We start from the raw sequence: 26,604 nt of genomic DNA on the forward strand, positions 1-26,604 counted from the left end.
CTGCGTATTGTTCCATACCAGAGTGACTGAGAAAAATCATTTCACCTCGGGCAGGAATCGAACCTACGACCTTTGGGTTACCGTCCCAACGCCACTACCATTGGACTACCGAGGCCACGAATAATCAGGCCTCGGACATCCAATTTAAGAATGACTCGATCTGGTTCACATTATTGACGGGATACATTTAACCCGTTGTTGACGGTGCCGTAGCATTTTACGTCAACTAATTTATAACAGGACCTTGATAGCCTGTAGTCATAACATTGAGAATTTATTATTTATAATTACGCAGGAATTAATATATATAGAAGTTTCATTTCAAATCAAGGAATACCTCTGCGTATTGTTCCATACCAGAGTGACTGAGAAAAATCATTTCACCTCGGGCAGGAATCGAACCTACGACCTTTGGGTTACCGTCCCAACGCCACTACCATTGGACTACCGAGGCCACGAATAATCAGGCCTCGGACATCCAATTTAAGAATGACTCGATCTGGCCTGATTATTCGTGGCCTCGGTAGTCCAATGGTAGTGGCGTTGGGACGGTAACCCAAAGGTCGTAGGTTCGATTCCTGCCCGAGGTGAAATGATTTTTCTCAGTCACTCTGGTATGGAACAATACGCAGAGGTATTCCTTGATTTGAAATGAAACTTCTATATATATTAATTCCTGCGTAATTATAAATAATAAATTCTCAATGTTATGACTACAGGCTATCAAGGTCCTGTTATAAATTAGTTGACGTAAAATGCTACGGCATCGTCAACAACGGGTTAAATGTATCCCGTCAATAATGTGAACCAGATCGAGTCATTCTTAAATTGGATGTCCGAGGCCTGATTATTCGTGGCCTCGGTAGTCCAATGGTAGTGGCGTTGGGACGGTAACCCAAAGGTCGTAGGTTCGATTCCTGCCCGAGGTGAAATGATTTTTCTCAGTCACTCTGGTATGGAACAATACGCAGAGGTATTCCTTGATTTGAAATGAAACTTCTATATATATTAATTCCTGCGTAATTATAAATAATAAATTCTCAACTAAATTATCTAGTTTCAATCTGCCTTATGCATCTTTCTTCTATATCACTACATATTTAAAGCCAGTCTATTGGACCCATTATCATACGTAAAAAACCTGTTTGAAATTAGTGATATATTAAATTACTTGGAATATATCAGTTTTAGATAAAGTAGCCAAAACCCCTCACTTTCTCGCAAAATATTTATAAGATTGAAAAATCATTATTTCTTCTATTGCTAAAATATAGGGAATTTTCAAGCTCGTTGAGCTACCTCTAAATTTTGATTAATTTAACCCCAATTTCTCAAGAAGTTTATTTATATACATTAAAACAAATTTAGAGGATACTACTTCAATATTTAAGAAACAAATAAAATAAGGACCACCCTATGATTGAATATAAAACAAAGGATTATTAATTAAATGTTTATTGGTGAATATCTGTTCCAAATACAGTTCATCGCGAAGCACTTTCGACGGTTTTCCATTATAATTACTTTGCCGTCGCGTTTTTCAAAAATTATAGTTGTGTCTTTATAAATTCTAAAGACCCCCTATCAGATGAGAATATCTATCAAAATATTAAAATCAAGCATGAGTACTTTTCGAGTTATTAGCCCTTCATACATATTGTGACGTCGGATTTAGTTTACAAGTTATTTATTTAAAATTCAATATGTACATGGGAATAGTTAGGCGCGACTCTACGGCGGTTCAAGTAACGGCTACCTTGGCGGCGGCTTCTCGGCTGCTTGGTCGGCGGTCGGCAGGACTGCTTGGTCGGCGGTCGGCAGGTTCTGGACTTTGACGTAGGGCGGCTCCGTGAGCGACGCGTCTACGTCTGAGACTGGTTTTCGTCTCTCTTCTCTCGGCCGCAGCTCTTCTATTTCTATCCAGAGCGCGGACCTCGTAGAGAGGAGTGTCGCACAATCCTCTCACCGTTTGCGGATCTGGATAGATGTGATGTGTTCCTTTGGGGGACGTTATAATATATATATACACCTTTATATATATATGTATATACATATATATATATATACACATTTATATATATGTATATATATATATACAGGGTGTTAACTAAAAAACGATATAAGGCAAATAATTCCAAATGTATTTTGAAACTTTCTTCCTCCGAGGAGCCGGCAGCATCCACCGCGTCGGGACCATATCGTCAAACATTTTATCTTCCATTTATGTTTTATATTTTGTATCGTTTATTATACTTGGCCGCCGGGTTTTTCGCGTGATGACGGAAAACGCCCAGACGGATTAAGCCTGGTCCCTTGGTTGGGCGGGAAATCCCTCGTCTGGGACTTCACCCGTACCGACCCTCCAGCGTCCTCGTGTTTGGCCTCTTCTTCCTCAGCCCCTCTCTGGGCGGCTACCCAGGCTGAACAAAAGAAGAAAGTCAAATACGAGGGCCTCGAGAGTCGATACATGTTTAAGGCCGTCGCCATCGAAACCCTCGGCTCCTTCGGTCGGGACGGTTTGGCGTTGATACACGCCATCGGGCGTCGAATTCGTGAGGTTACCGGCGAGCCGCGATCGGTGAAATTTCTCACGCAAAGAATTTCTATTGCGGTTCAAAGAGGGAACGCAGCATCAGTTCTTAACACGTTCCCCCCGGGTGCTTCGCTTGCCGATCACCTGGCAACCTTGTGCTAATTTCTTTTATTTTATATTGGTTCACCATAACATTCTATGTAACTTTGTTTAAGTGCTTAAAGTGAATAAAACTCATATTACTTTTATTAAATGTTTTGTTTTACTTGGCAAACGTCCACCATATCGTTATTTTAGAGTAAGCATAACCCTAGACATAAAACTAACTTCAAATCCCCGAAACAACTTTATTTATCTCGCTCAGCCCAGAACTAAGTTTGACCAATGTAGTGCTGATTTACTTTGAATTAGGACTAGCCAACCTCTTAATCGCTTCTCGTGTTAATGAATACGTTCATGTCCAGTATATGTTCGCTTCAAATTGAGCGATGAACCTAGGGATGGCATGACGTTTGCCGCTGCCACGCTGCTCCGTGATAGGGTGCTGAGAATAGTTTATTGTAGTATTGATTTATTATCGCAGTTATAGATAAAGTTTTTAATTAAACCAGACTTCCATGTTCACCCCCTTTTATTAAGTTCAACAATAAAAAATAATTAACATTTTCAGTGTACATAGACCAATTGTTTTGTCGAACTGTAGATTTTTCATCCGGAAAAGCTCGTTATTTATGTTAACCAACTGGACCAGGCCATGGCATATATAGAAGAGGAACCATAAATTTCAGCATTTATGGTCTCAGGGTCATGTGCTACGAGTCTTCATAGTACGTCAGCCATTTTGCCCGTCATCTAGGATATCAAGGGTCAGCGCTCCAACCATGTTGATGATTTTGTTGGGCCAACAAAGCAAACTTGGTTAGGTAGAGTTCGAATTAAAAAGCTAATCATATTTTAAGGAATCTAGATAAATAATTCATAGGTTAAAGAGGTAATTTAATACCTAAAATAGCACACCAGGTCTGTGTATAACAACAAATAGTTTTAATGATGATTCCTTACAGAATAGAGTTGTAAGTCAGAAAATTTTCCGATGAAAATTTCCGGAAAATTACCGAGAATTTTTTTTCCAGGTTTTCATTCCATAATAAGACTAATTTATTTAAAATTTCGCAGCATTTTCGTCTCATTTTGTTAAATCCAAAAGGAAAACTAAACCGTTAGACTAGTCTAGAATAAAAGCCCTAAAAAGTATAATGTTTCAGTTTTTTCATTTTTCCGCACTTAATTCTGGCCAAAAATTAACAACTTCACAACGGAACAACACAAGAGAGAAGAAAAATAGAAAACAAAAAATAACCAAGATAAATCTTCCAGTGCTACAGTAAAGACCGGGTATATTAAATAAGTTTTCTTTGTTAAATAGTGTTGCTTGAATTTCATTAAAAGATTGAGTGATTGACAGAATAAATGTTCATATTTTAGCTTAAACGTAAATATATTATGCATAATGTACCTAATGTACTATCAACGCTATAGGCTTGTGCGTGTACAATGAATACGGAGAGTAATCAGACCCTCGGATTTTACTATGAAAAGTAGAGATTATTTAAGTAAATTAAATAAATATTGTAATCCACCAAATGCACTGTGGCATATTTATCCCTTTTAAAGGTTCTTTTAGTGTGTGCAATTTATAGATCAATGTCCTTTTTTTAAATTATAGGTCAATTTTGAAGGCCTGTTTATTAACACCCAAATCTCCGTTGAGATAAATTCTACGCGACACCGTGTACGTTTCTTCTTTCTGTAGTTCTACGACGGCTTTCTGGGCTTTACCTCTCCTCAGCCACGAGCAGAAGACTCGTTCCAGCTCGATGAAGGGTGCTTCGTAGAACAACCTCAAAAATACGGCCAGAATGTGACTCGCGAGCAGCACCGCGAAAAAGTTGAATACCTGGAAGTAACACATACATTAAATCGTAAATCGATGTGCATTCTAAGCTAATTGGTTCTTTTATCAATAAACATTACCATAAGTCTATAATATTGTTCCATAAGTTTGTCAAATATTTTACTGATAGTTAGTAGCGAAATGACGTCCTCACATGAAGAAAATCTCCTCCTAACGGGGCGCTGTCAAGGCAACGTGTGACGCGTTAGCAAGGTTGTAGAGAGATGGTTTGATCACTTAGTTTCTTTATTTGGCGAAATATATGACGCTTTGTAGACCCTACATATATTCTGTGCGCTTTACCTCATAACACTTTAGTACCTAGGGAAAGGGAACCCTACCAAGTTTTCGTGTCGTTCGAACTCGGTCCATTATGATCTCTAAATTAACAATTTATTTTTTGGAAATTGCAAATAATCTAAGCAAACCTAAACTTATTAAAAGCCAAAAGGCAAAACTATTGTCAGTGATATTTCTTTATCAATTCTGGGGAAAATTTTGTATTTCAGTTCAAATAAATATTTGAGAAACCAAAATCAAATGTTCGCTAATGAATTATAAATATTTAAAAATTGATTTCTATCAAATTCGCACGTGTAAAAACGAAACAAAATCCCAGTTAGCTTGTAATAATTTATTTTTCCGCTATCTCCTATAAACTAGGCTGCACCTCAGTACTTCTATGTATTGGGGGAAAGGCCATAAGTATCTTAAGGGGCTACACAGTGTCGGGTGCGCCATCTATTGCCACTTTTTCTTTAGCCAAACTCTCCTATGGTAGAATTTGTAAGTGATCGAACCATCTTTCTACAACCCTGGCATAAGCAAGCTGACACCAAACACCGACGAAGCCGATAATGCAGTCTGTTTTGTGAATAGCTCTCACAATTTGTCAGTAAAACTTTTTCATGAGTAGAATAGGAAGTGTCACCCTGATGTTACAATATTATGCACTTATGGTGCTACCAAGAACTTATTCAAGTGAACGGAGTAAATCTGCGCAGTACCCTGATCCTAGACGAAAACACACAGCCCTTCCGCGTCAACTTTCCGGCTTAATCAAGTGGATAGACAATCCTGTAAGATCACAGGTTGTCTCCGGGTAGGCGGATAATATCTCTCGGGAATCATGAAGACAGATAAGCCGCGTTCACACTAGACACTTTGGAACCGTTTTCAAATGGTTTCGAAAGATAAAATTGAACATTTTCGGTGTCAACTGTATTAATAGCCATACGATAAATACATTCGATAGCAAAATTTTACCGTTTGATCTTTCGAAACTGTTTTAAAACGATTCCAAAGTGTCTAGTGTGAACGCGGCTATACTGTTGTTAGTTTGTTACCTGAATACATTCTCGGTGCTACGTGGAGCTCAACTAAAAAGTAAATTCTTCTTGAAGCTTACGATTTGGCTGTTGGTCATATCTTGGTTTCCCAATCTCGTCAATCCAAAGCATCCTAAGATCTGAGGATGGATTATATACACGATGAAAGAAATCTTCACAAGAGGCTGGTATCCTGGCCATGAGAGGAACTCATTCACGTAACCTGAAAACCATTGAGGTAGGGTTCGAAAACTTAAACAACGTTCTACATTTAAGGATGGTAGTATCGTACCTCCTTTGCCAACGAAGCAGGCGAAGACAACCCAGGCCAAAGAAACGCCGAAGACTGTCCTCTGGAATGCTGAGAATATTACGGCCTCCAACATGGTATATGGAACACCGTTGTACCATATAAAAAGTGCGTAAACTACCGTAAGTCCAATACACGTTGATACTATCCATCCAATTATAGCTGAAGCCTATGATGAACGTGAACCAGAATTAGCTCGTTTACGGTTTACGCCTTATTCCCTGTTCTTAAATATGGTTCAATGGAAAATGTCAAATATTAGGCTGAAGAGGTCTCAAATAAGCTTTATTATATGGTTTGCTTAATATCACACAAATATAGGACCTGCCATTTATAAGCACGAATCAAGAATGTATTTATTAATACTTAGGGAGATTGACCTTGCTGTGATGTTTCTCAGCATTTTTACCAAGTCCCAATGCACCTTACGTTTTGCCATTTTGTTTCTCCTCTTAAACACCAATCAAATAAGTCCAATAATTCCATGTTTTCCTACAAAGTGGGTCTTCCGACGTGATTGGTTAACACGTGTTTCAGCTTCAATAAGTAAGTACCACACTTATATATTACTTCTGGCCATACACGGCTTCAATAAGTAAGTACCACCTTATATATTACTTCTGGCCATACACGGCTTCAATAAGTAAGTACCACACTTATGTATTATTTCTGGCCATACACGGCTTCAATAAGTAACTACCACACTTATGTATTTCTTCTGGCCATACACGACTTCAATAAGTAACTACCACACTTATGTATTACTTCTGGCCATAAATGGCTTCGACTATGTCACACTTAATTATTACATTCTAATATTGACAAACTAGCGAGGCAAACTTATTCTAAATTGTAACACACGCTTCAAAAGCAAAACTATTCCGAAATGAAACTATTTGCTGATGATGAGAGTTCTGAATAACGAAAGTAACTCAGCGTTGACAGACCACAAAAATTATATTAAATTATAGTACATAAGTACGGGCAACTTTGATTAATCGCTATAGTGTGGTAGCAATTGGCCATAGTAGGCCGTGACTCACATTAATTTTGGCGCAAATTTTAAATTTATACATTTATAGCCCCCTATTTTCATTCTTAACTTAACAAAAAGTTACGTTCTAAAACTTCTTAATTATCGCCCAAATATTGGAAATATATTTAAGTTATCGCAAAAGCGTACTATACTGAAATTAAAATTCGAAGAAAATCGAAAGGTTTATCGAATTGTACGATAATAATAACACGATTGGCAACGCTAAACGAAAGAGTAATTTTGCCTCGCCAAAAAAGGGGCTACAGAGAGTGATGCGATATCTCTTTGCAATGAACTTTTGTCGTTCCGAGCAGATCGCCCTCTTTTATCGCGCCAAGCTGTCTCCATGACCCAGCAGGCGGCCCGACACAGCATGGTCATCGAAATAAAATGTGGGTTTTGTCAAAAGTAAACAACGCCGCTTTTGGTACATGCTAACCTGCACACTTCGGCCTTATAACCACCAAATTTTTGAAAAATTAGATTTTTACGCATCAGTTTTACTAAGGCATGTACAAAAGTATTGTAAACGTTTCAGGTAAAAGTCATAAATGTTTAACTATTTATGACTTAAAAAATGGTTTTGGATTTTATAATTTTCGCATTAAAAACCACGTTAAAATCTTATAACTTAGGTTTTGAAAAAGTCAAATATCTCAAAACTACGATCGTGGTGGTTAAAAGGTTTTGCCATGGGACAGCCGACTTATTTATTAATTCTGGCCATAAACAGCTTTTGCAGTCGACATATTATTACTTCGTCACACTTATTTAGGATAGTTTGGATTAGAGGTAATAAAAATCGAAATATAATCCACCCCTTCCCCCATACACTTATTTATTACTTCGTCACACTTATTTATTACTTCTAAGCGCGCCGCGTGGATTCCTGCGTGGGGAAACGGAGTTATGCCAGATTAATTTTAAGGACTCCACACACTAAAAAACACTAACAATTGGGAAACTAGCCCAAAATCTTGCCCAAACAAAAATTGTTTTCTCTTCGATACAGCCCAATTCCAGTCCATGGAAATCGCTGTTACCTGATAATTAAAGCAATGAACTACGAAGGCATAAAAACCTTATAGCAGTAAGAATATTTATCGTCGCACATAATATGGTATTACGAACCATAAATTTGACATAGTCGTACATTGCCCAACACTTTTTTTCCCCGCAATAGCGTTCCCAAAGTAGCCCAATTTTGGCGGGAATCCGCCCATCTGGCAGCATCCCAATCCCTCTTCAATATTTCTTGCCGGAGCTGCCCTGAGACATTTTGATACAATGACAAAAACTATTGTCAAAAGCGTTATAAAGCTAAAAGTGCAGAATTTGATGACCGATTTTTTACACTATCTTCTACTTTCTCTTTTCAATTTGCGAAAACCTCCCTTACGAAAATGACTTGATTTAATGTCCCATTTTGGAACTAACAGGAACTAAGACACATCCAGTTTGAATCAAATTGTGTGGATCAAATAAGTCTGATCATATCGAAATAAAGTTTAATTTCATACATTGTAATTGGATCAAATGTAACGAATTTTTATTTGTAACTATCAATCAAAGACGATTTATGACCCACTATTTTCGTAAAGTGAAAAATATATTGTTCTCACACGCTTTTATTTTTAATGTTGCTTTTGTTATTCTGTATTCCGTCTCTCGTTTAATGACATTAAAATTTCGCCTCGCAGCAAGAGGAGCTGGGTTCGATCCCAGCTTGTGGCACTGGGTGAAAACTCGGTACAACTCCTGCCGCGTTGAGTTTGCAAGTTCCCTCCCCACTGGTTTAAGGGCAACTCTTAGGTTTCCCCTTCCATAAAAACTTGTCGAGGTTAACAGGGAGCTGTTGGTTCGCGTAGCATTAAGGGCTTGCCACCACCCTCCTACGCATTATAACCCGGACACCGGAATTAAAGGCTTTAAAAGTCACTTGATGACTTAGGCCTAAGGTGGTGCCTTGGGTATTAGCCTAACATATTATTATTATTATTATTATTATTATTATTATATCTTTACTTTGGACAGAGAAGCATTTTTGTTCCGAGAAATGTACGTCCCAAGAAAGAGTCCGATGCTGTATACGCCCAGATGAACGTGCAGCGCGTTGTGTTGGTCTCTTAAGAATTCCATCATATATCTGTTAAAAATAAACATATTTCGCCTTCAATTTGGTGGAGACTCAAATGGATGGGGTTGACTTACCCAAAATCTACGTTGGTTATTATCAAAGCTGGTGGATACTCCTTGAGGTAAGTGACCAATCCAGTAGAAACGACGCATACGATCGTTGTAAAACCAAGAAATGACATCCCAAACACGGAATTCCTAAGTAAGAGGTTTAGATAATTATAAGATGGTCTGATTTATAATTTTATTCGTAACTGCATAAAAGACATAAGGTTCTTTATATTCCAATAATAAAACGTTTGTTTACAGTATTTTTATGATAAATAACCCAATTAAGAAGGCGGTTTTATTTATCGAATTAAGATGGAAATTTTCGCCCGCCCTCCTTGGACAAATATTCGAAAATCCCTTCTAAATGGTAGCCTACTACTTAAGTTACTATAATTTACTTCTGCACGACGAGAGAGGTAATATTCCCTTTCATGAAAAATCCGAGCTGTTAGTCTTATGTGGAGTTCATAAGGGAGTTTTAACGTTCGAAGCGACATCTGATGCAATTAATGTAAAGTAAAAATTTGAAATCCGGATCTTTACCATGGATCTACCTATCGCGCAAAGACTAAATTAAATGGGCGTTTTCAATGAAAATTTTGCTAGATTAAAAAACTAAATCAAAGCGATTTTTATGCTTTAAATATTCTATCCTGAAACCTATGAAACAATTGGTTTGGAAACACATATCTGATTAAACTTTTTGATTCCCAGGCCCCTTATTTACATTTTAAATTCAAAGTTCAATGCTCCTTTCACGATGATCTCATGGTCTAAAGTAACAATGATTTACAGTATAGTCAGACTCTATGTACCGAATGTCTTAAAAAATAAAAAATAAATATTACTTGAATAGTAAAAAGAAATAGATGATTGCGATGATTAAACACTGCATGTCAACCGCCAGATACCAAAATTGCGCCTGGCACTGAAATTAAAGACAAGCTTATTTAGACTCTTATGTCATGAGGGAAAGTTACAAAAGTAGTGTAGCTATCATTTCCTCAATGTTCCAGATTATTTTAAATATCAGAAAATGATAATTCATATAATTAAGTACTGTCAAATGTTCACCCAAGCGAAACCCTTCCTCTCTGTTTACCCATCAAAATTTAAACCCGATTTGGTGGAGATAATTTTGAGTATCGTTTATTTCCAAAATGGCGGATTGGGCGCCAGTTAGGGAAACTAAATATGGCTAGTCTAGTTTGATCAAAATAATTTCAGAAAATGATACGGTTTGGAATAAATTGTAAAATCTCAAGTATTAGCCGAAATATGGTTTAAAAAAGTTGAATACTTCCACGCTTGACACGTGACCCTTTCCTGTGTTTACCGAGTTTTCTTCGTTCATAACAATGTAACCTAGACTTAGACCTGATGACGCTTCTGAAGAGAGCGCGAAACTACATTTTAGTTGTCCACTTTTTATTTTTTTTAGTTAAAAAGTTTTTATTACTTAATTAAATGGGTTTTATTTTATTTCAAACTACTAAACCTCAAGTACCCTATGTAGTTTTCCAAAAGCTCCGACTGCTCAAATTATTTCACGGTCCTTGTGCCGGAGCAATGGGATCAATATTTATTTCAGAAAAAAATATTTATGGAGAAAATGGAGGTGATCAGAAACATCCCTTGTGTTTTATTATCCTGTAATCATTATCAGCATTGTGACAGCTCAGAAGCAGAAATTGTGGAATTTAGGAAATTCAAAATTGATGGATTTTATGGCAAATGAAGTTAATAGATTTTTGGATAAAGTATTTCCAGAAGAAAATAGGGGGAAGTACGCTTCTAGTCAGCTTTGGAAAGGCGTCACTTTTCACGAATTTTCGCGCCAAAACGGTTTGGCGGGAAATCGCGGATGAATACATCGTTTAAAAAATCAATTTTTCTTAAATAGAACAATTGTAACATAATGTCCTTCTCATTCTCTGCTAATTGAGCTAAGGCGTATTTGCTTTCGTCGTTTATAGCCGAGTTGAATCAAAACAAAAGTGGAACTACTTTTTCAGTTTGGTTTATTATGCGTAAAAAGGCATTTTCGTGGGTCACACGACGACTTCTATGGCTCAAAGCTACAGATACGTACTTCCCCTATTTTCTTCTGGTATTTCGTATTGGATAAATCTTGATATATCTGAGGGGAAAATGTAATACCTTAATTGAAATTTACGCTTAAATGTGTCCGAAATACTGCTCCTACAAATATGGCATTTTACATTGGGAATTATGTTATCACGCGTAAAATTTACTTGCAAAAAAACTCCATTAGTAACAATTTTATAGGATAAACCTCCCATCGAGATGGCTGGGGTCATTTCAGTCCACAAACTTATCACTTGACATTGAAATAAAGACTTACCACTTGACATTGAAATAAAGACTTAACACTTGACATTGAAATGACAACTTACCATTTGGTTACCCAAAATAAAATTATTGATGAATAAGAAGTTCATCCACCATTTCTGTCTGCACATGTCGGATTGATCTCCCATCACTTCTTTATAGTCCGGTCCGGAACCCAGCAGCGGAAGAAGAATTACGATTCCGACCATGAGGCCCATCATTGGATAAAATCTGAATAGAACTTATATTAACAACAGTGACGTAATAACCTTAAGTATGACATTAAATAAAATCGGTTAATGAGAGTTTGTAGGGATGCAATTTCATCATCGGAAGTTTCGGAAAAGGAAACGAGTCACTATTTATTATTAGAATCGCTGCCAGGTTAGTTAGATGAAGATTAATGACTCCGAAACCCCTCAAGGTACCATATTCGAAAATAACTACCATCAGAAACGAAGCGTGGTTGTAATAGTGAACTTTATGCTCTGTTTCGATCGTTCATTTTAATCCCCATTTGACAAATTTTGAATTTGAATAACAAATCTATTTTATCCCACCAAATAATATCAAACGGATTGTGTCTAGCTAAAGCTGATTGTTCTATTTTTAATTGTTGACATCTCTTATGTGTTCATTGAGACGAACCGACAGTCAATATGGCCTAATACATCCCTTTTGTCTTTTAAATTAAGCAGGAAGTTAATGGATTTACTTATCGGTTTGATTGAATTGCCTATTATTGGTGAAATACCTGGATAATATGGTAACGTTTAGGGCTTCTAACGATAATCTGAATAAGGCAATCTGATTACTATTTATCATATAAGATATATCGCCGATAAAAAACCTGAATTAACTGGCTACCTGTTCCTTTTTTAATCTGACCCGCGGCAATCTAGTTTTGTTATCTCGTTTCGGTAACCGACGAGGCCACAGATATAGAAAGCAGTTATTTTCTCTGATAAGCGCGTAGATATCTGTCTATATGATGTCTACTTTCCGACATCTAGTTGAATTTCTTTTATTCTTTTAAATTTTTGTATAGCAACCAAAAAATGGCTTAGTTCCAAGAAGTCAATATAAAGATATACTAAAAAAGTATATCCGCCGTTATCGCGGGTTAAAGATACAATTTAAAAAACAGATCAACCCGTGAAAGTCATATAGGCTTGTCAGACAAGCGCAAAAGCGTATCCGCGTACTGCCGTTAGAGTAAAAAATCTGTTATCCGCTAAAGGTATCGGATTAAAAATAATCCAGTTCATTTGTGAAAGCATCAGACACCAGATCAGCGTTAGAAGCCCTAGTAACGTTATTCTACTAAAGTGATAGATAGCGTTGTTGAATTAAGTAGTTTATTTCTGACGAACCTTTACGCTGCAAGTTTTACGGGCGGGGGGGGGGGGGGAACAATTTATGAATATCCACCTTCCGACGGCAGCAGGTGCTAAAGCGTCTAACCAATGAAAACTGAAAACAAGAAAATGCACGACTTTGGACGAGTAGTGTTCTCCTTGTGTGGGTTGCTGTTTGTTGCTCCTAGATAACACTCAGTTTTAAATTTTTAGTTTTTATTAAAAACTTTAAAGTGTACTTTTAATCGTTGTTTAAATTTTCATCCATTTATTTATATTATACGGTATTAATTTGAAAAAGCACTCAAAATTCTTCTAAAAACGTTACTATCGCAATTTCCGCTATTCAAAATAATACTTAAAATAGGTCAGTACATTAAAAACCACCGTTATAATACGTCACTTAACGGTCGGTCACCGCTAAAGCGTATCTCGTTCCGTTAGATATTTACAATGCCCATAGTTTTATCAGAAGCACTCGTTCGAAAAAGAGGGTGGAATTTGACCGTCTTTGGTACTAATGATAAAACACTTGAAAAGGTAGAAAAGTCGATAGTGAAACCGTAAAATAATTTATAGAAATGATAAAACTTGTGCATTGTTCGTACCATATAAGTCTTCGAGCATAAAATGAAGACGCGAAACTCGGACCAAATTGATCTTCGAGTCAAAAACGAATTAAAATGTAATTCAAATAGTCAAAATTTCCCAAATTTAATGTAATCCGGTTTCGCCCTATATTTGCAGCTCATCAGTACCGCGCGAGGAATCTGCACGCACCTAACTAAAGCAAAAAGGGAAGCTAAGCCTAATCAGTAAAATGTTCAAAACTCATTATGTAGCAACGGAGAGCCAAAAAGGGGGATAGTTGTGGAGAATAAAATATACGAAAAGTTAGGTTTATCCCTTTTTAACCATGGGTGGTTCTTATGAACTTAACTTATCGTATATATTATTTTCCAACACTATCCCCCTATTCTGATTTCCGTTCGAATGCCCGGATCGGGTGCTAGTGGATACTCTTTCAAAAGTCCTACGAGCAGTTTGAAAATCATAGTATTCGGAATTTTATCATACCTCCACACTCTTCTCAAAAATGTCATAATGGGGTTGTACGTTCGGTTCTGGTCGAAGTTCGTGACTATCTGGTACGCTATTAAGGTGCCCCTGAAAACGGATTTGAGATTGTTATTTAGTCATTGACTAGGGTATCAACAAGTTCTCCTTACGTAACGAAGAGAAATGAGTCTACGTTCAGAGCTGCGGCCGTAATGGGTGACAGTGTCCAGTCCTCTCGCAATGACTTCAGTAAATGCAATGGCTCTCCTGAGTAAACAAAATGTATTTCAGAAAAAAAGTGTACAATGTATCCACAGCGCTAATGAAGAATACATATATTATGTTGAGTGACATATTCTAATTTCCTCGAGTGGGCTGAAGTCAGTTTTAGGGAACCAAAAAGATAGCAGGTAATTGGTAATTAAAAGGGGAGTAGCGTACCTCAGCGGTGGATTATGCTCCTTTGAGGCCCTAGGGTCCCTTTGGTTATAAGGTACTATGTGAAAGTGTTTTTTATTTTATTTTTATTTTTATTTTTATTTTTATTTTTATTTTTATTTTTATTTTTATTTTTATTTTTATTTTTATTTTTATTTTTATTGATTTTATTTTTTTATTTTCTTAGGTGGTTTTGGAGAAACGATAAATATAATCTTAACATAGTCATTCTTTCGAAGTATAAATAAATGCTTCTAGGAAATACTACAAATAGTAAATAATGCTTATCAGAGCTAGAGGTCGGCGTTTGAATAAGAAATTAAACGATTGTTTATATTTATCCATAACCGAGAATTCTTCAGAAATATTCGAAAAAATGATTAATTTTTCATGTTAAATCGTTGTTTAATCGTATAATTTATTCGTATAAAACAAATAATACAAATTTTAATGATTAATTGAAATTTTGTCGGTTAATTTATTTGTTCCGCCGACCTCTAATCAGAGCTATTTATACAATTAAATCAGAAGTCTATAATGAATCTCAAACACCAAAACGCCAGCATCACGGCTAAAAATTTACCTCCTGTATTACATCTGCTGAGATCGTATCATGTAAAAATTACACTTCGTAGACATATCTACTTATGTATAAATCAGATTTTTCCTCTGCAATAGTTTTAAAAACTCACTGAATAATGTATTTCACCTTGCACTATTTCTAATTTCGGAACGTATTTCGAAATCTAAGTGGTAGCCTGTGAATGGTACGGGTCTCTTGCAAAAAAACTTTGTTTCGCGCCAAAATGTGGGAGCCGCAAATTTTACTTCGGATGATAAATGATAATAAGAAAAGTACAATTTAATTTTAATTTTCAAACTGGCCAGAAGCTGATATCTTTATATTGGTAATGTCACTAACGTTAATAAAAGTATTTTTCCAATTATTGGAAAATTATAAATTTAATATTAACCCAAAATTGAGATATCGTTATTTCATTAAATACAAAGATTTGTATTAGTAGCAGAAGTAGCGCTAGGAAGGAGGAATTCTCTACAGCTACAATTAATCACTGCTCGGTGAGTGGCACCCATGTTTTTATCGCAATTTTGGTCCTTCTCTCGTAAGTGTTATAATATACTATTGGTCAGCCAAAGACGACAAAATTAAAATTATTATTTCAAGCGCTTTGATTGGCACTATATGGTTTTGCGTAGCTGAAAACCAAACTATTCCTCTGATATGCTAAATGTTTATAACGATGCAAGCTACTTATGCAACGTTCTTCTATAATACCAAGCTTGTTTTTCCAAACGTTCACTTTTTTCGAAACCATTCTTGAACGTGATAGCAGCTTTGTGACACATTTATGTATGAATTAATTTCAGGTTTAATACAGAGGGGTGTTGATACCAATAGAAGGTCCCTAGGCGTGAAAATCGCCCATGGATGTATCAGTAATTATTCTATTAGTTCTATGTGTTAATTAATCTGTATGAACTTGGACTACTTGCAAATAACAAAAGCCTATCATAAATTCCCCAAAAGATAATTGTTTTCGCCGATCGCGCAATCTTTGTTTAGTGGTAGGTATTATAAATCAGCATGTCCTGGTGGCTTAGTCCTCAACTTTAATTTCTAATAACATATTTCCCTCAATAGGCATCATGATCGAGCACAAAGCATGCGCGAAGGTCTTACAACTTGCAACGCTGGACCTTCTAGTCATTCCCCATTTCCCCCTTGTAAATATTTGAATTCGTTTTATATTATTGTATAGTGTGTTGTACTATTTACCGCTTAATCTCTTTAGCTTCCCCAATTCACCTGTTCTTGTATGTACAAAATTTTTATACTGTTCCGCTTAGTTTTCTTACTATCCGTATTATTTCCCGTCTCATCAATCCCTTGCCCCCTTTGTTTATTTTTTATCTATATATCTGTCTTGTGTTGGTAATCTTGTTTTGTATTATTTTGTTTTATGTTAATATTGTTTTTGAATGCTTGGTGTACGTAATATAAGTGCGTACTCAGGAGCCCAATAAGTGTATTTCACTTTCTCTATCCTGACAATAAAGTATTATTATTATAAACGAATTTAACGCTGTGTCTAACCTCCACGTAACGTTCGTCTGAAATCTGCTCACGTCCGTCTGTCAGTTTTTAATTAATTCAGATTAATTTCGGTTTGAAACTTTTTGGATTGCATTTTGACCCTTATCAACTAATCTGATTGAACATAAATCTAGATAAAGTAAATTATTTTAGCTGTTCAGATATCGCAGCTGTTATCTGAGATTTGGTTGGAAGTATACTGAATCAATTTCAGTATATTTTATATTTAAAATTTCTAAATAAGTACGTTGCACGCGTGATTGTATTTATAGGAAAAATATTTGATTTTTTTAAAATTTTCCAGTAAATTTTATCTACTTACGGAAAAAGTTTTTGTTCTGGATCATGTAAGCGTGTCCCAGGATGACCCAAGCCATTGACAAGTATCTGATGCCATTCATGCAGTCCAAGGAATTTTTCTTGGCTGGTTTAGTTATCATTAATTTTCGGAAATTTGTAACTAGTGAAAATGACTCCAGAATTCGTTGTACGTAGGGCTCTAAAAATGTGAATGTAATATTAGGAAAAGTCAAATTGCCAGTTTTACATGAATAGGCTTACTGTTTAATTACATTAAACGATTTCCTTTTAATTTAAAAAATAAAACATGATCAGAAGGGCGTGTTTAAGTATGGTTTTCATTTTCGTGTTCATATAACTAATTGGTTTATTTATTTTTGTAATACCATGACGCTGCGACATATTGCGTGAAATCGAAAGTATTGATAATGGCCACAAATACCAAATGAAAACAATCTAACGATAACGATTAATATAAACTGAGTACCTTTTTATGCTATTAATTACTTATGATTAAAATTACATTATGTATAAAAGTATAAAACTCCAAAATAATATTAAATATAATTATATAATATTAATTTTTCAAAAGTTATGAAATAAATAATATATAAATAATAATAGTAATAAATAGTAAATAATATATAAATAATAATAGTAATAAATAGTAAATAATATATAAATAATAATAGTAATAAATAGTAAATAATATATAAATAATAATAGTAATAAATAGTAAATAATATATAAATAATAATAGTAATAAATAGTAAATAATATATAAATAATAATAGTAATAAATAGTAAATAAATATAAATTTATTTATTTATAAAAATAATATATTAATAATAAATGCTTTCGGGAGATGGCGGTCTAGACCTAAATTCAAGATGGGAACCTGAAATGGGGCGGGGCCTCGGAATAACAGCGTAACACCGGAGATATATGCTGCAGTCCCAGGGTTTTCCTTATGTAAATTAGTTCGGCTATGAATACACTAATAAAGGTTAGAAGATTCCTCCCATGGCCTATAGTCCAATTTGCAACAATGATTCTTTTATAAACATCGGAAACCCTAGAAATTTAGAAAAATATTTCCAAGTAATATTTTCTAGCTATTGGACGTTTTCTATTTAATTTTAACTCTTTACTCCGAAGAAATGATTGAAGTCAAAAATTCAGTGAATTCTTATCTATACATATAATTAAAAGATAATGTTTGTATGTATGTGTGCTTGTTTATTCGGATACTCTTTATACGTTCTTACACTTTCTGTCCTAGTTCTACAAAATTGGGCCGGGCTTATCAGCTTGTATATAGTGATAAAACACAACATAATATAATATAATACAACATAATATAATTTAGTATAACATATTATAATATCAAATAATATAATGTAATTTAATAAATATTTTTGTAGAAAAATACTTGCTTTCTTGCTGTTTAGTCTCTTCTTTTGCAAAGTGAATTTGTATTTCCGAGATAACAGTTGCTACCAGACACACCAATATCATTACCAAAAGGATGGTTCTGAAATGAATGATTTTTAGATGGTTCTGTTTTTGGTTTATTTTAGCGATGATCTTACGAAATGACAATCTGCAAAACGTCCATTTGAAATGGCTCTGGAACTTCGCAACCGTCAACTTCGATGTTGACTCCAAGCTTGGATTCAGCTGGAAATTCGAGTTCGTGTTCAGTTCTCAAAATATTCACATTTTAGATCAACAAATTAAAGTAAGTATTTTCTTGTCGGGGTTCATCTTTGCTCCATTAAGCCTAAAATACATTAACAGCCATCGAGACAAGATAATTTAAATTATCCTACTTAAGTTATTTCGATACTTGAAAAAAGGGCACCTTTACTATACACGTCTAATTTTGAAATTCTGGTAAGACCTCAGACTCTAGTTTCGGTAGAAAATTAATTCTAATCTCTCGATAAAGTTCTAACAGTCGTCCACGTTGACCTAACATGGGGAACTTTGACACGAAAAATCTCGATCACAGATCGAACGTTATAGTTATGTCTTCTCCACGGCCTAAAATGATGCAATAAATGTAGATACAAATCTGACAATATTGAACTTTGTAGTTAGAGGGGGTGAACTGGGTGGCACCCAGGGCCACTAAAATTTTGGTTTGAGTCTATTTGATCGATTCCCAAATGATCGAACAGGTCCCATTTGATCGAATTGCATTTGATCGAATGGCATTTGGTCGAATGGCATTTGATCGAACGAAATTTGATCGAAAGCTACTGTAGGGTAAAACTACTAGTTTTTGGGAGTAAATCGAAAAGGAAACGGTGCAAACGCGCCTAGGGCGCGCGTACATCAACCTAACCTAACCTGACCCAATTTATATATATCAAAAACAACGGGCCGTTATCGTCGATGTCATAAAAAATTCCATCATATAGTGTATAAAGTAAAAATATCTTCATCTTTGTGGCTTAATACAGTTAAAGCAATGAATAATTCCATCATTATTCCTTCTGCACTTAAGCAATGAATTATTCCATCATTATTCCTTCTGCACTTCATATTGACATTCGGTAAAATAAAAACATACCAACTGGTACTATAAATACTTTGGAATTCGATCAAATAGTATTCGATCATTTGAAGGTTCGATCTTATGAAACAAATGACAAATGGGATTCGATCAAATGGAATTTCGATCAATTGCAACGTATAATGATCGACTGTCGATCACATACTTTTCGATCGAATGGACCAACACCAAAATTTTACCGTATGGATTAATATACACGAGGGCCGCTACACTCACAACTGTCAGTTTCGGCCATTCATTTCAACTGAGCCGCGGACGTCCAAGCACGGCTCTGTGTATTTTGTGTTAAATGAATAATTTTCGCCTTTTGTACTGTCAAGAATGTATTAATTTCTACTTAGGGATAATGACATCATGGTCTAGTTTTCAACCGGCACGCGGGTAGGGGTTGGGAAAACTTCACCGGCGTCCGATGCAAACACGTCGGAAGATGTATCTTTTAGGGACGCAATGAGTTACCTTTCCGCTTTAAATTTTATGGGGGAAAAGTTTACTCTTCGAGCATAAGGTAAATTTGGAGTAGCTCAAAAAATCGACTCATTATCCTCGAGTATAAACAAATCTATTCCTGGTGCTGGTATTAACGAAAAATTAAGTTAGCTTTCGACCCTAATTTCGAAGCTACAACTACTACGCAGTTGAACTATTGACTTCCTAAATCTCTTACCGAAGTCAATCATAGCGGCGAAATCTTCTTTCGAGCACGCGGATGGAATGCACAGTCCGTATTTCGCCCCACTTGAATAGGTAGCAAAGAAGAACCGACTCAGTTCATTCATCACCTGCAATATAATATTATGTCAACGTGTATTTTAATAGCAAATCCCTCCTAATGTAGAAACCCTCGAGGGTTTTATTTAGAATTTCATTCAACTTGTTTGACATTGGCTCTCAGTTAGAGATTTGTACTTAAAAAACCATGTTCTTGAAAATTAACAAAAGTACTTGTCATTGTTTTTTCTCTTTAAAGGACAATTTGTTTTTGATTTTTTGAAACTGAATTTTACGAAAAGATAAATTCGTTTAATTACCTCCGTTTTAAAAGTGGCGTTAATGTTCTTGAAGACTGATTTGAAGAGCAGTAATTTCTTTGGTTTGGGTGGCAGCGGAGGTCGTATGATGATCATGCAGTAGCGTCCAGTTTGAGGAGCACGTTTTCCATTGGGGATCTTTACATGGAGACATTGGTGGTAGGATCCCAACTGACTCACCGTTCCAAGTAGGATACCAGCTCCCGGTTTTCCAATGGCGTCCAACACTATTGGAAAGCACGAGTTGAAATTAGGTTCATACTTTTCAACAAAATAAGTAAAATGTTAACCAGAAGTACGACAGATGGTGTTCATGTCACTGCTAAACACGGGCTCCCTTATACGCTTATTATTTAGTAACCGAAGTACTCCGGGAAAAACACCTTTTACAGACCGGGAGAAAATCCATAAAATGTTTCTTAAAAGGGTTCGAACCCAGGACCCTCACCCGGTGCCACCTGGACGCTATAGCCGCGAAGAAAGACTGAAAATCCCACTGTCGCACCATAGTTCGATACAAGGTGTCCCAAGCATCCACTCTAGTCAGTTACGAATCTCTTTCATTCATAATCAAACCAACTTCCAATACGGATAGAGTATTTGAACAAACTTATACGTACATAATTTGCATTTAACAGATCCCAGAATGCATATTTTAGTTTTAGTTAGGAAAATGAAAACTATTCCATCATAAACCAAACTTCCCTAAACCCAATATAATCGAAATTGTCAGAATATGTCTTTTTCATAAGGTGTCCTTTAAACTTTTTTCTCAAATTTGTTGGTATTTTGTTACCTTTTAGGGTGTTTTTGTATTAATGTAATACTTAGGGAAAATGGCTATGTTGAGGTTCCAGTTTAACTGGGATTCCTTTCCGACTTTTCTCTAGACTCGTCTGGGGCTGCCCCAACTTCTTTCCATGCATCTGTTCATCGCAATTGCCTCTAAGCCAGCACTCGGCACTTAACGATTTTCCCAATATTATTTCCTTAATTAAAATTGATAGCGAGGTCTTTTATAGCGTAAAAATCTTAAGGTTCAATTTTCTTTACTAGCGTACTTTCATTTTTATTGTCATTGAAAAGGTCATATAATTATCATAGAACCTGGAATTACCGACTTGACAAAAATATTCGGAAGAACGATATTGTAATCTGTTTCCTCATATCAAAAATTAAATGCGTAAGTCTATCTAATAAAACCAAATTTCGAAATACTATTATCCTCTCGCTCTAATGAATGAAGAGATCTGGAAATATTTGCGAAATTGAGGTCGACAAATTACTTCCTTGTTTACTCTCACTCCATTCTGTTCGGCTACTAAAGCGAGTGTCACCAAGGCAGCGTTTAAAAAATAAGAATTTTAAAGTTTGGATATAACTTTTAAACTTCTTGAAATGATACTGAAATTAGTTAGCGCATAATCTTGAAATTTTGAGGATCAAATATCATCTTTTCTAGCTTTAGGAAATTAAAAAGGGGCCCCACTACTTGGCTTACGTTACCCCTACTCCTGGTGATGCCGCTGTATTGAAGGACCCAATTTTAGATACATTTCGATGGTGGTTTCTTAATTCGTATTATGTATTTTAAAAGTAGGTTGTTTCTGATATACTACGCGATACTGAAAATTCTGTGTCTTTTAATTTAAATTGTTTTCCATTTAATTTCATGGTGCACTTTGACTTCGTGCAACCAGAAGTTTACAATATATCTCTTAGATCAGAAAAATGAAACATGTATAAGCTCGCTATATCATGAATTTCGAACTATGTTTTCTACCAAAAAGCGTTTTGAAAAATCAGCGGGAGCTTGCGAAGTACACATTTCAAGCGAAAATCATTGACAGGTTATCTCTCTCGTAAGATACGTACAATATTGCAATTAATTTCTTGAATTGTTCAAACTCCAGGATATAGCAATTTCGTTATGGTTGTTATCTCAATTCCCACGCATTCGCAAATTCATCGTACCCCTGAAATCGCATTTCCCTGCTGCCTGGTTTTTCGCTTGTTGCAAAATACTTCCAGGGGCTAGTAGGCCACACTTTGAAGCTCTCTGACGCTCTTTTAACTGATCTTAGGAAAATGGGGAAAAACAAGCATACTTATCAACTCACCTCCTACCGCTCCTTAAAATTTTTGCATAACCTTTTTAAACACCCTGTATAATATAAACTGTTAGAGAGGTAAAATGTAGTTAATTAATTAGAAAATACCTCTACGTAGTATAATTTTTACACTTTACATCCTCAATGGGAGTATTACCCGCGTTGATTTTAAGTACGCATCCCGTTAAATAGCAACCACTTGAAACTGCCTCGACAAGTTTCATTCATGTAGCCTAGTTGGATAAGATTCTCGTGTGGTACGATTTTTCTCATGAGGTAAGATTTTTCTTATAAGGTACGATTTTTCTCTTGAGGTAAGAGTTATCACGCGAAAAGTGAAAATAATGGAGTGTCTTACTTTCGAACGGCCACAATTCCATATCTCTGATGGCGAATAAAGTCTTCATGAGTGAGGACATACAGTCGACGCTTAAATCAATCTCCCCACTTTGCCTGATGGCCATCGGAATGGCCCATTTTATTCCAGCTTCGATGGTGTCTTTCATATTTTTTTCAATGTCTAGTAACTTTCGATAGGCGACCTCCTCGGACACTTCCGTTTTAGCCAAGTAAAACTCGCTCAGTTTTTCGCCATGATTAACGGTCACGCAATGCGCGCAAAATATGAAAAGTAACACTGTTATCTTCCCGATCGACATCTTCGCCGCGTTCAAGTCAAACAAATTTAAATCCCAAAACACTCATTTTGTTTAAATGTAATCGTTTTTATTATTTGAAATCAAGGGTACCCGCGAAAAGTTACATTTGATTGGTTTGTAATACTCCAGGGCTGTTGTTTTGTCTCTTACTTGAAAACTGAGCAGATATTTCGACTTTTCTCTTTTCATTTGAAGGGCGCCCCAATTTCGAAATTTCTAACATCTACTCTGTTCACCTTCCACAAGAAGTTACCATGTCAATAGCTCTTTATATAAAATACGAGAGGTCACGTGATTACGTTAGGTTCATCGTGCAGTTAAAGTTAGAGAGCTTGCGCATATTTTTGTTTTTGTTGAGCTCGCGCGAAAACGCACGAGACCCTCTACACGGAAATATTAGGAAGTGCGCGCTCCAAAAAATAACACTTTTTATACATGTATGCGTATATATTATTTTATAGAAAGAGCAGCTATTACAAAACTATTTAGTTATAGATTATAAAAAACAGCCATTAGAGGGAAACCTTCTTTAATTAAATAAGCTTAGCGAAACACCAGTAGCGTAGCCAGGATTTAGTTTCAGGGGGGTGACACGCAACTGAAATAATTAAAAAAAAATGTACATACAATCATATGTTTCGGGGTGGCACGTGCCGACGCCACTTGGTTACAATTGAATAATTTGCTGTTTTTGGGCCTATTTTAGAAAATCAATTAAAACTAAAAAATTTATTTTTATTATTAGTAATAAAATTTTTAATTTAATTTTCTAGAAGATGTTTGGGACATTTCTACTTGATACTAAGGCTTTTTAAAAATGCCCATGGAAATTGTCGAAAATGAGCTTTTTGACGAGGGGCTAGTCACTCCGCGTAATCGTGTACACTCCCGTTCTTTGACTGTACTAATGAGATTACGCGTACTCTTTAGAGTCTCTACCTGTATCAGTGTTGAGTACGTGTAATCGGTGTAATCTGACAGTGGCTAGCCCCTCGCTTTTTCACTATAGTCTTTGGAAATAATTTGAAGATATGAGAGGATGAAAGCCAAAATCGACAGTTGTCATGGATAGTAATCGTGACAAATTTACCTACAGAAGTTAGTTTAACCGCTAGGGCTAACAACTCTGAAGTTATAACTTAATGTTAAATCGTAAGTGCACTGATACAAAATTCGTCAAATCTACTTCTGGATTTCCAGAACATTCAGAGAAATGGGGTGAGTGCGTACTGATACAGTTAGTACCGAGTGTCACCCTCAGGGAAAATTACCACAACAAAAAATTGTTTTTCGTTTCGAAAATGTTTCAAAATTTCTTCTTCATTCGTATTTCATTTCATATTTGATCATAAACGCAATAGATCAATTACGAAAGTCAGTGGATGAAGACTCACTTCCTCTACTCCATAACGTCTTAAATTCAAATGACTATTAGTAGAAAGTCAAACGATGATGGTTTCATCATCAAATTTTAAACGGAACGTTTTACGCTGATCAAAGTCGTCCACGTGGAAATTAATCATGTATGGTTCCTCAATTTGTTTGCGCTAGAATGCCGTTAAATATCTTTATTTATCCTATTTCATGACAGGAAGTTTTGAAACCTACCAAAGGCAACAAGCGATGTCAGAGTGCAGTTTTGCTTTTTGTTGAAAACTTGTCTTTTAATTATTATGAAAATTTTAATAATTATGCCTGTGATATTAAAACAAAGCCAGAAAATGGGATATTAAACGTATGTCATTATGGACACACATTTTATATTAATTTTTGGTTTGTATAATAAAGATAAAAGATAATAAAATTAGTATATTTATATTAAAAAGATCAATTTTATTTATCCGTGGAAATCATCAACTATTTTACTTCAGGTGCAATACAGTCAGCTCCAACGAGCTGCAGGAGGGCTTCGTCACTGCCAACTTCTTCCTTATACCCTGAAGCAAAAAAAATTGATTGAAGTTACCCCAAAACCTCAACCGGCGAATAGGTTCCACCTCGGACGAAATTATTAGAGACTACAACGCGCCCTTTTTCAAATGTCTAGATTAGAGATACGAATCGGTAATTTACCCTCGTAATTTACGCGGTAAATTACCCTGGTAACAGTAATTTACAATTTTCTCAGGTAAATTACGAAAATGGTAATTACCCTGGTAATTACCATGGTAATTTACTGTGGTAATTTACTGTGGTAAATTACCATCGTACTCGTGTTTCACTTTCTCAATTTTCTTTGATCTTTCGGGCTAAAATGTACCTAAAATACGTCGCACAAGATTACAAAACTCAAAACCTAACGTTATTCGCGTTTTAGTGTTTTTTTGCATCGTTTAATAATGTAATTTAACTCCAGCAAACACTAGGTCATAGGCGTAACGCACTAACTCGAAGAGCTAGACACCGCTGCGCCACCTAGATTCGTTTTGGTTGCGAATTTCCAAGGAGTCGAAGGTCGTGTTAGAATAGTTTGATACGTTTAATAGGAAGAATACTTATGTCTAGCCCTGTTTAAGAAAAATCACATTCATGAATGATTCATCTGTCGTCTGCTAAAATGTTAGTTTTATTTTTACTTGGTTATTCCGAGCATCAGCGTTGGTTTAGCGTTACTTCGAAGTAGTCTAGCGAAAGAATATAGTATTCTTTCTATAATTTCATATCATTTAAATAAGTAAATAAAGTTTTATTGGTAAAAAAAAGAGAGTAGACCTAGTTATTCAGAAATATTTTGAGCAACAAACGGTTTCTTCTTTTTATTCCTTGTTTTAATTGTAAAAAACAATTACGGTAATTTACCGCAACATGGTAAATTACGCGGTAAATTACCGCGTAATTTACTGATTTCCTAAATTACCGTAATTTAAGAACTCTAGTCTAGATATGCACAGATCCCGCCACGGTCTCGGACAAAGGACCCTCTCTTTTTATAGGCGGGACTCGATGAATCAATACCGAAAGTAAAACTTTCTCTCGTCACTGTATTATTGGTTCATCATGTATCAGTTCGTTGTTGTACTTAAAAGCATTCTGTTATATCGTAACTCGCTTGTTAAAACTTGAATGTAACTCGTGTAGGTTTCTAAAAGAAATCTACTACCGAAAAACCTTAATTTGAAATAAATTATTAAAGGGACTCCAAAGTTCGGTGGCAAAAAAAAAGAAAATTGAGCGTGCTTTTCATTCCCCCCAACCCCTCACTCGGCCTTGGCAGTGGCGGGCAGAGTCAACCGTAAATTTCTCACTTTAC

General features: G+C 35.7%; 2 protein-coding genes and 4 non-coding genes across 6 annotated transcripts in view; 2 read left to right on the forward strand and 4 right to left on the reverse strand.

The window, feature by feature from the left end:
* LOC149933526 (nose resistant to fluoxetine protein 6-like) overlaps nucleotides 1-26,604 on the reverse strand; it is a 144,877-nt gene that overhangs the window by 74,755 nt on the left and 43,518 nt on the right. The window lies entirely within an intron of this gene.
* TRNAT-GGU (transfer RNA threonine (anticodon GGU)) lies at nucleotides 43-115 on the reverse strand. The gene has a single exon. It is a non-coding gene; the product is annotated as a tRNA-Thr (tRNA).
* On the reverse strand, nucleotides 382-454 carry TRNAT-GGU (transfer RNA threonine (anticodon GGU)). Its single transcript has one exon. It is a non-coding gene; the product is annotated as a tRNA-Thr (tRNA).
* Nucleotides 518-590, forward strand: TRNAT-GGU (transfer RNA threonine (anticodon GGU)). The gene has a single exon. It is a non-coding gene; the product is annotated as a tRNA-Thr (tRNA).
* TRNAT-GGU (transfer RNA threonine (anticodon GGU)) lies at nucleotides 857-929 on the forward strand. The gene has a single exon. It is a non-coding gene; the product is annotated as a tRNA-Thr (tRNA).
* LOC149933532 (nose resistant to fluoxetine protein 6-like) lies at nucleotides 4,254-23,354 on the reverse strand. The gene is made up of 15 exons (XM_090156455.1): nucleotides 23,054-23,354; nucleotides 20,585-20,811; nucleotides 20,221-20,335; nucleotides 18,565-18,652; nucleotides 18,409-18,506; nucleotides 16,994-17,170; nucleotides 14,288-14,384; nucleotides 14,136-14,225; nucleotides 11,766-11,931; nucleotides 10,197-10,276; nucleotides 9,373-9,495; nucleotides 9,187-9,307; nucleotides 6,108-6,294; nucleotides 5,896-6,038; nucleotides 4,254-4,490 (listed from the first exon to the last, which is right to left on the reverse strand). Exons 1-15 carry the CDS (start codon nucleotides 23,352-23,354, stop codon nucleotides 4,254-4,256), a joined length of 2,250 nt encoding a protein of 749 aa, XP_090012581.1.

This window comes from Leiobunum rupestre, chromosome 8, assembly GCF_980474605.1.
Source record: "Leiobunum rupestre chromosome 8, qqLeiRupe1.1.hap1, whole genome shotgun sequence".
NCBI lineage: Eukaryota > Metazoa > Arthropoda > Arachnida > Opiliones > Sclerosomatidae > Leiobunum > Leiobunum rupestre.

Excerpts from the sequence above, each read along its gene's own strand:
- LOC149933532 (XM_090156455.1), bottom strand. The coding sequence starts at position 23,354 with ATGTCGATCGGGAAGATAACAGTGTTACTTTTCATATTTTGCGCGCAT. Across the intron at positions 18,653-20,220 it reads CGCCGCTATGATTGACTTCG|CTGAATCCAAGCTTGGAGTC; the intron begins GTAAGAGATTTA and ends TCGAATTTCCAG. Across the intron at positions 14,385-16,993 it reads CCAGAACAAAAACTTTTTCC|GAGAGCCATTGCATTTACTG; the intron begins GTAAGTAGATAA and ends TTGTTTACTCAG.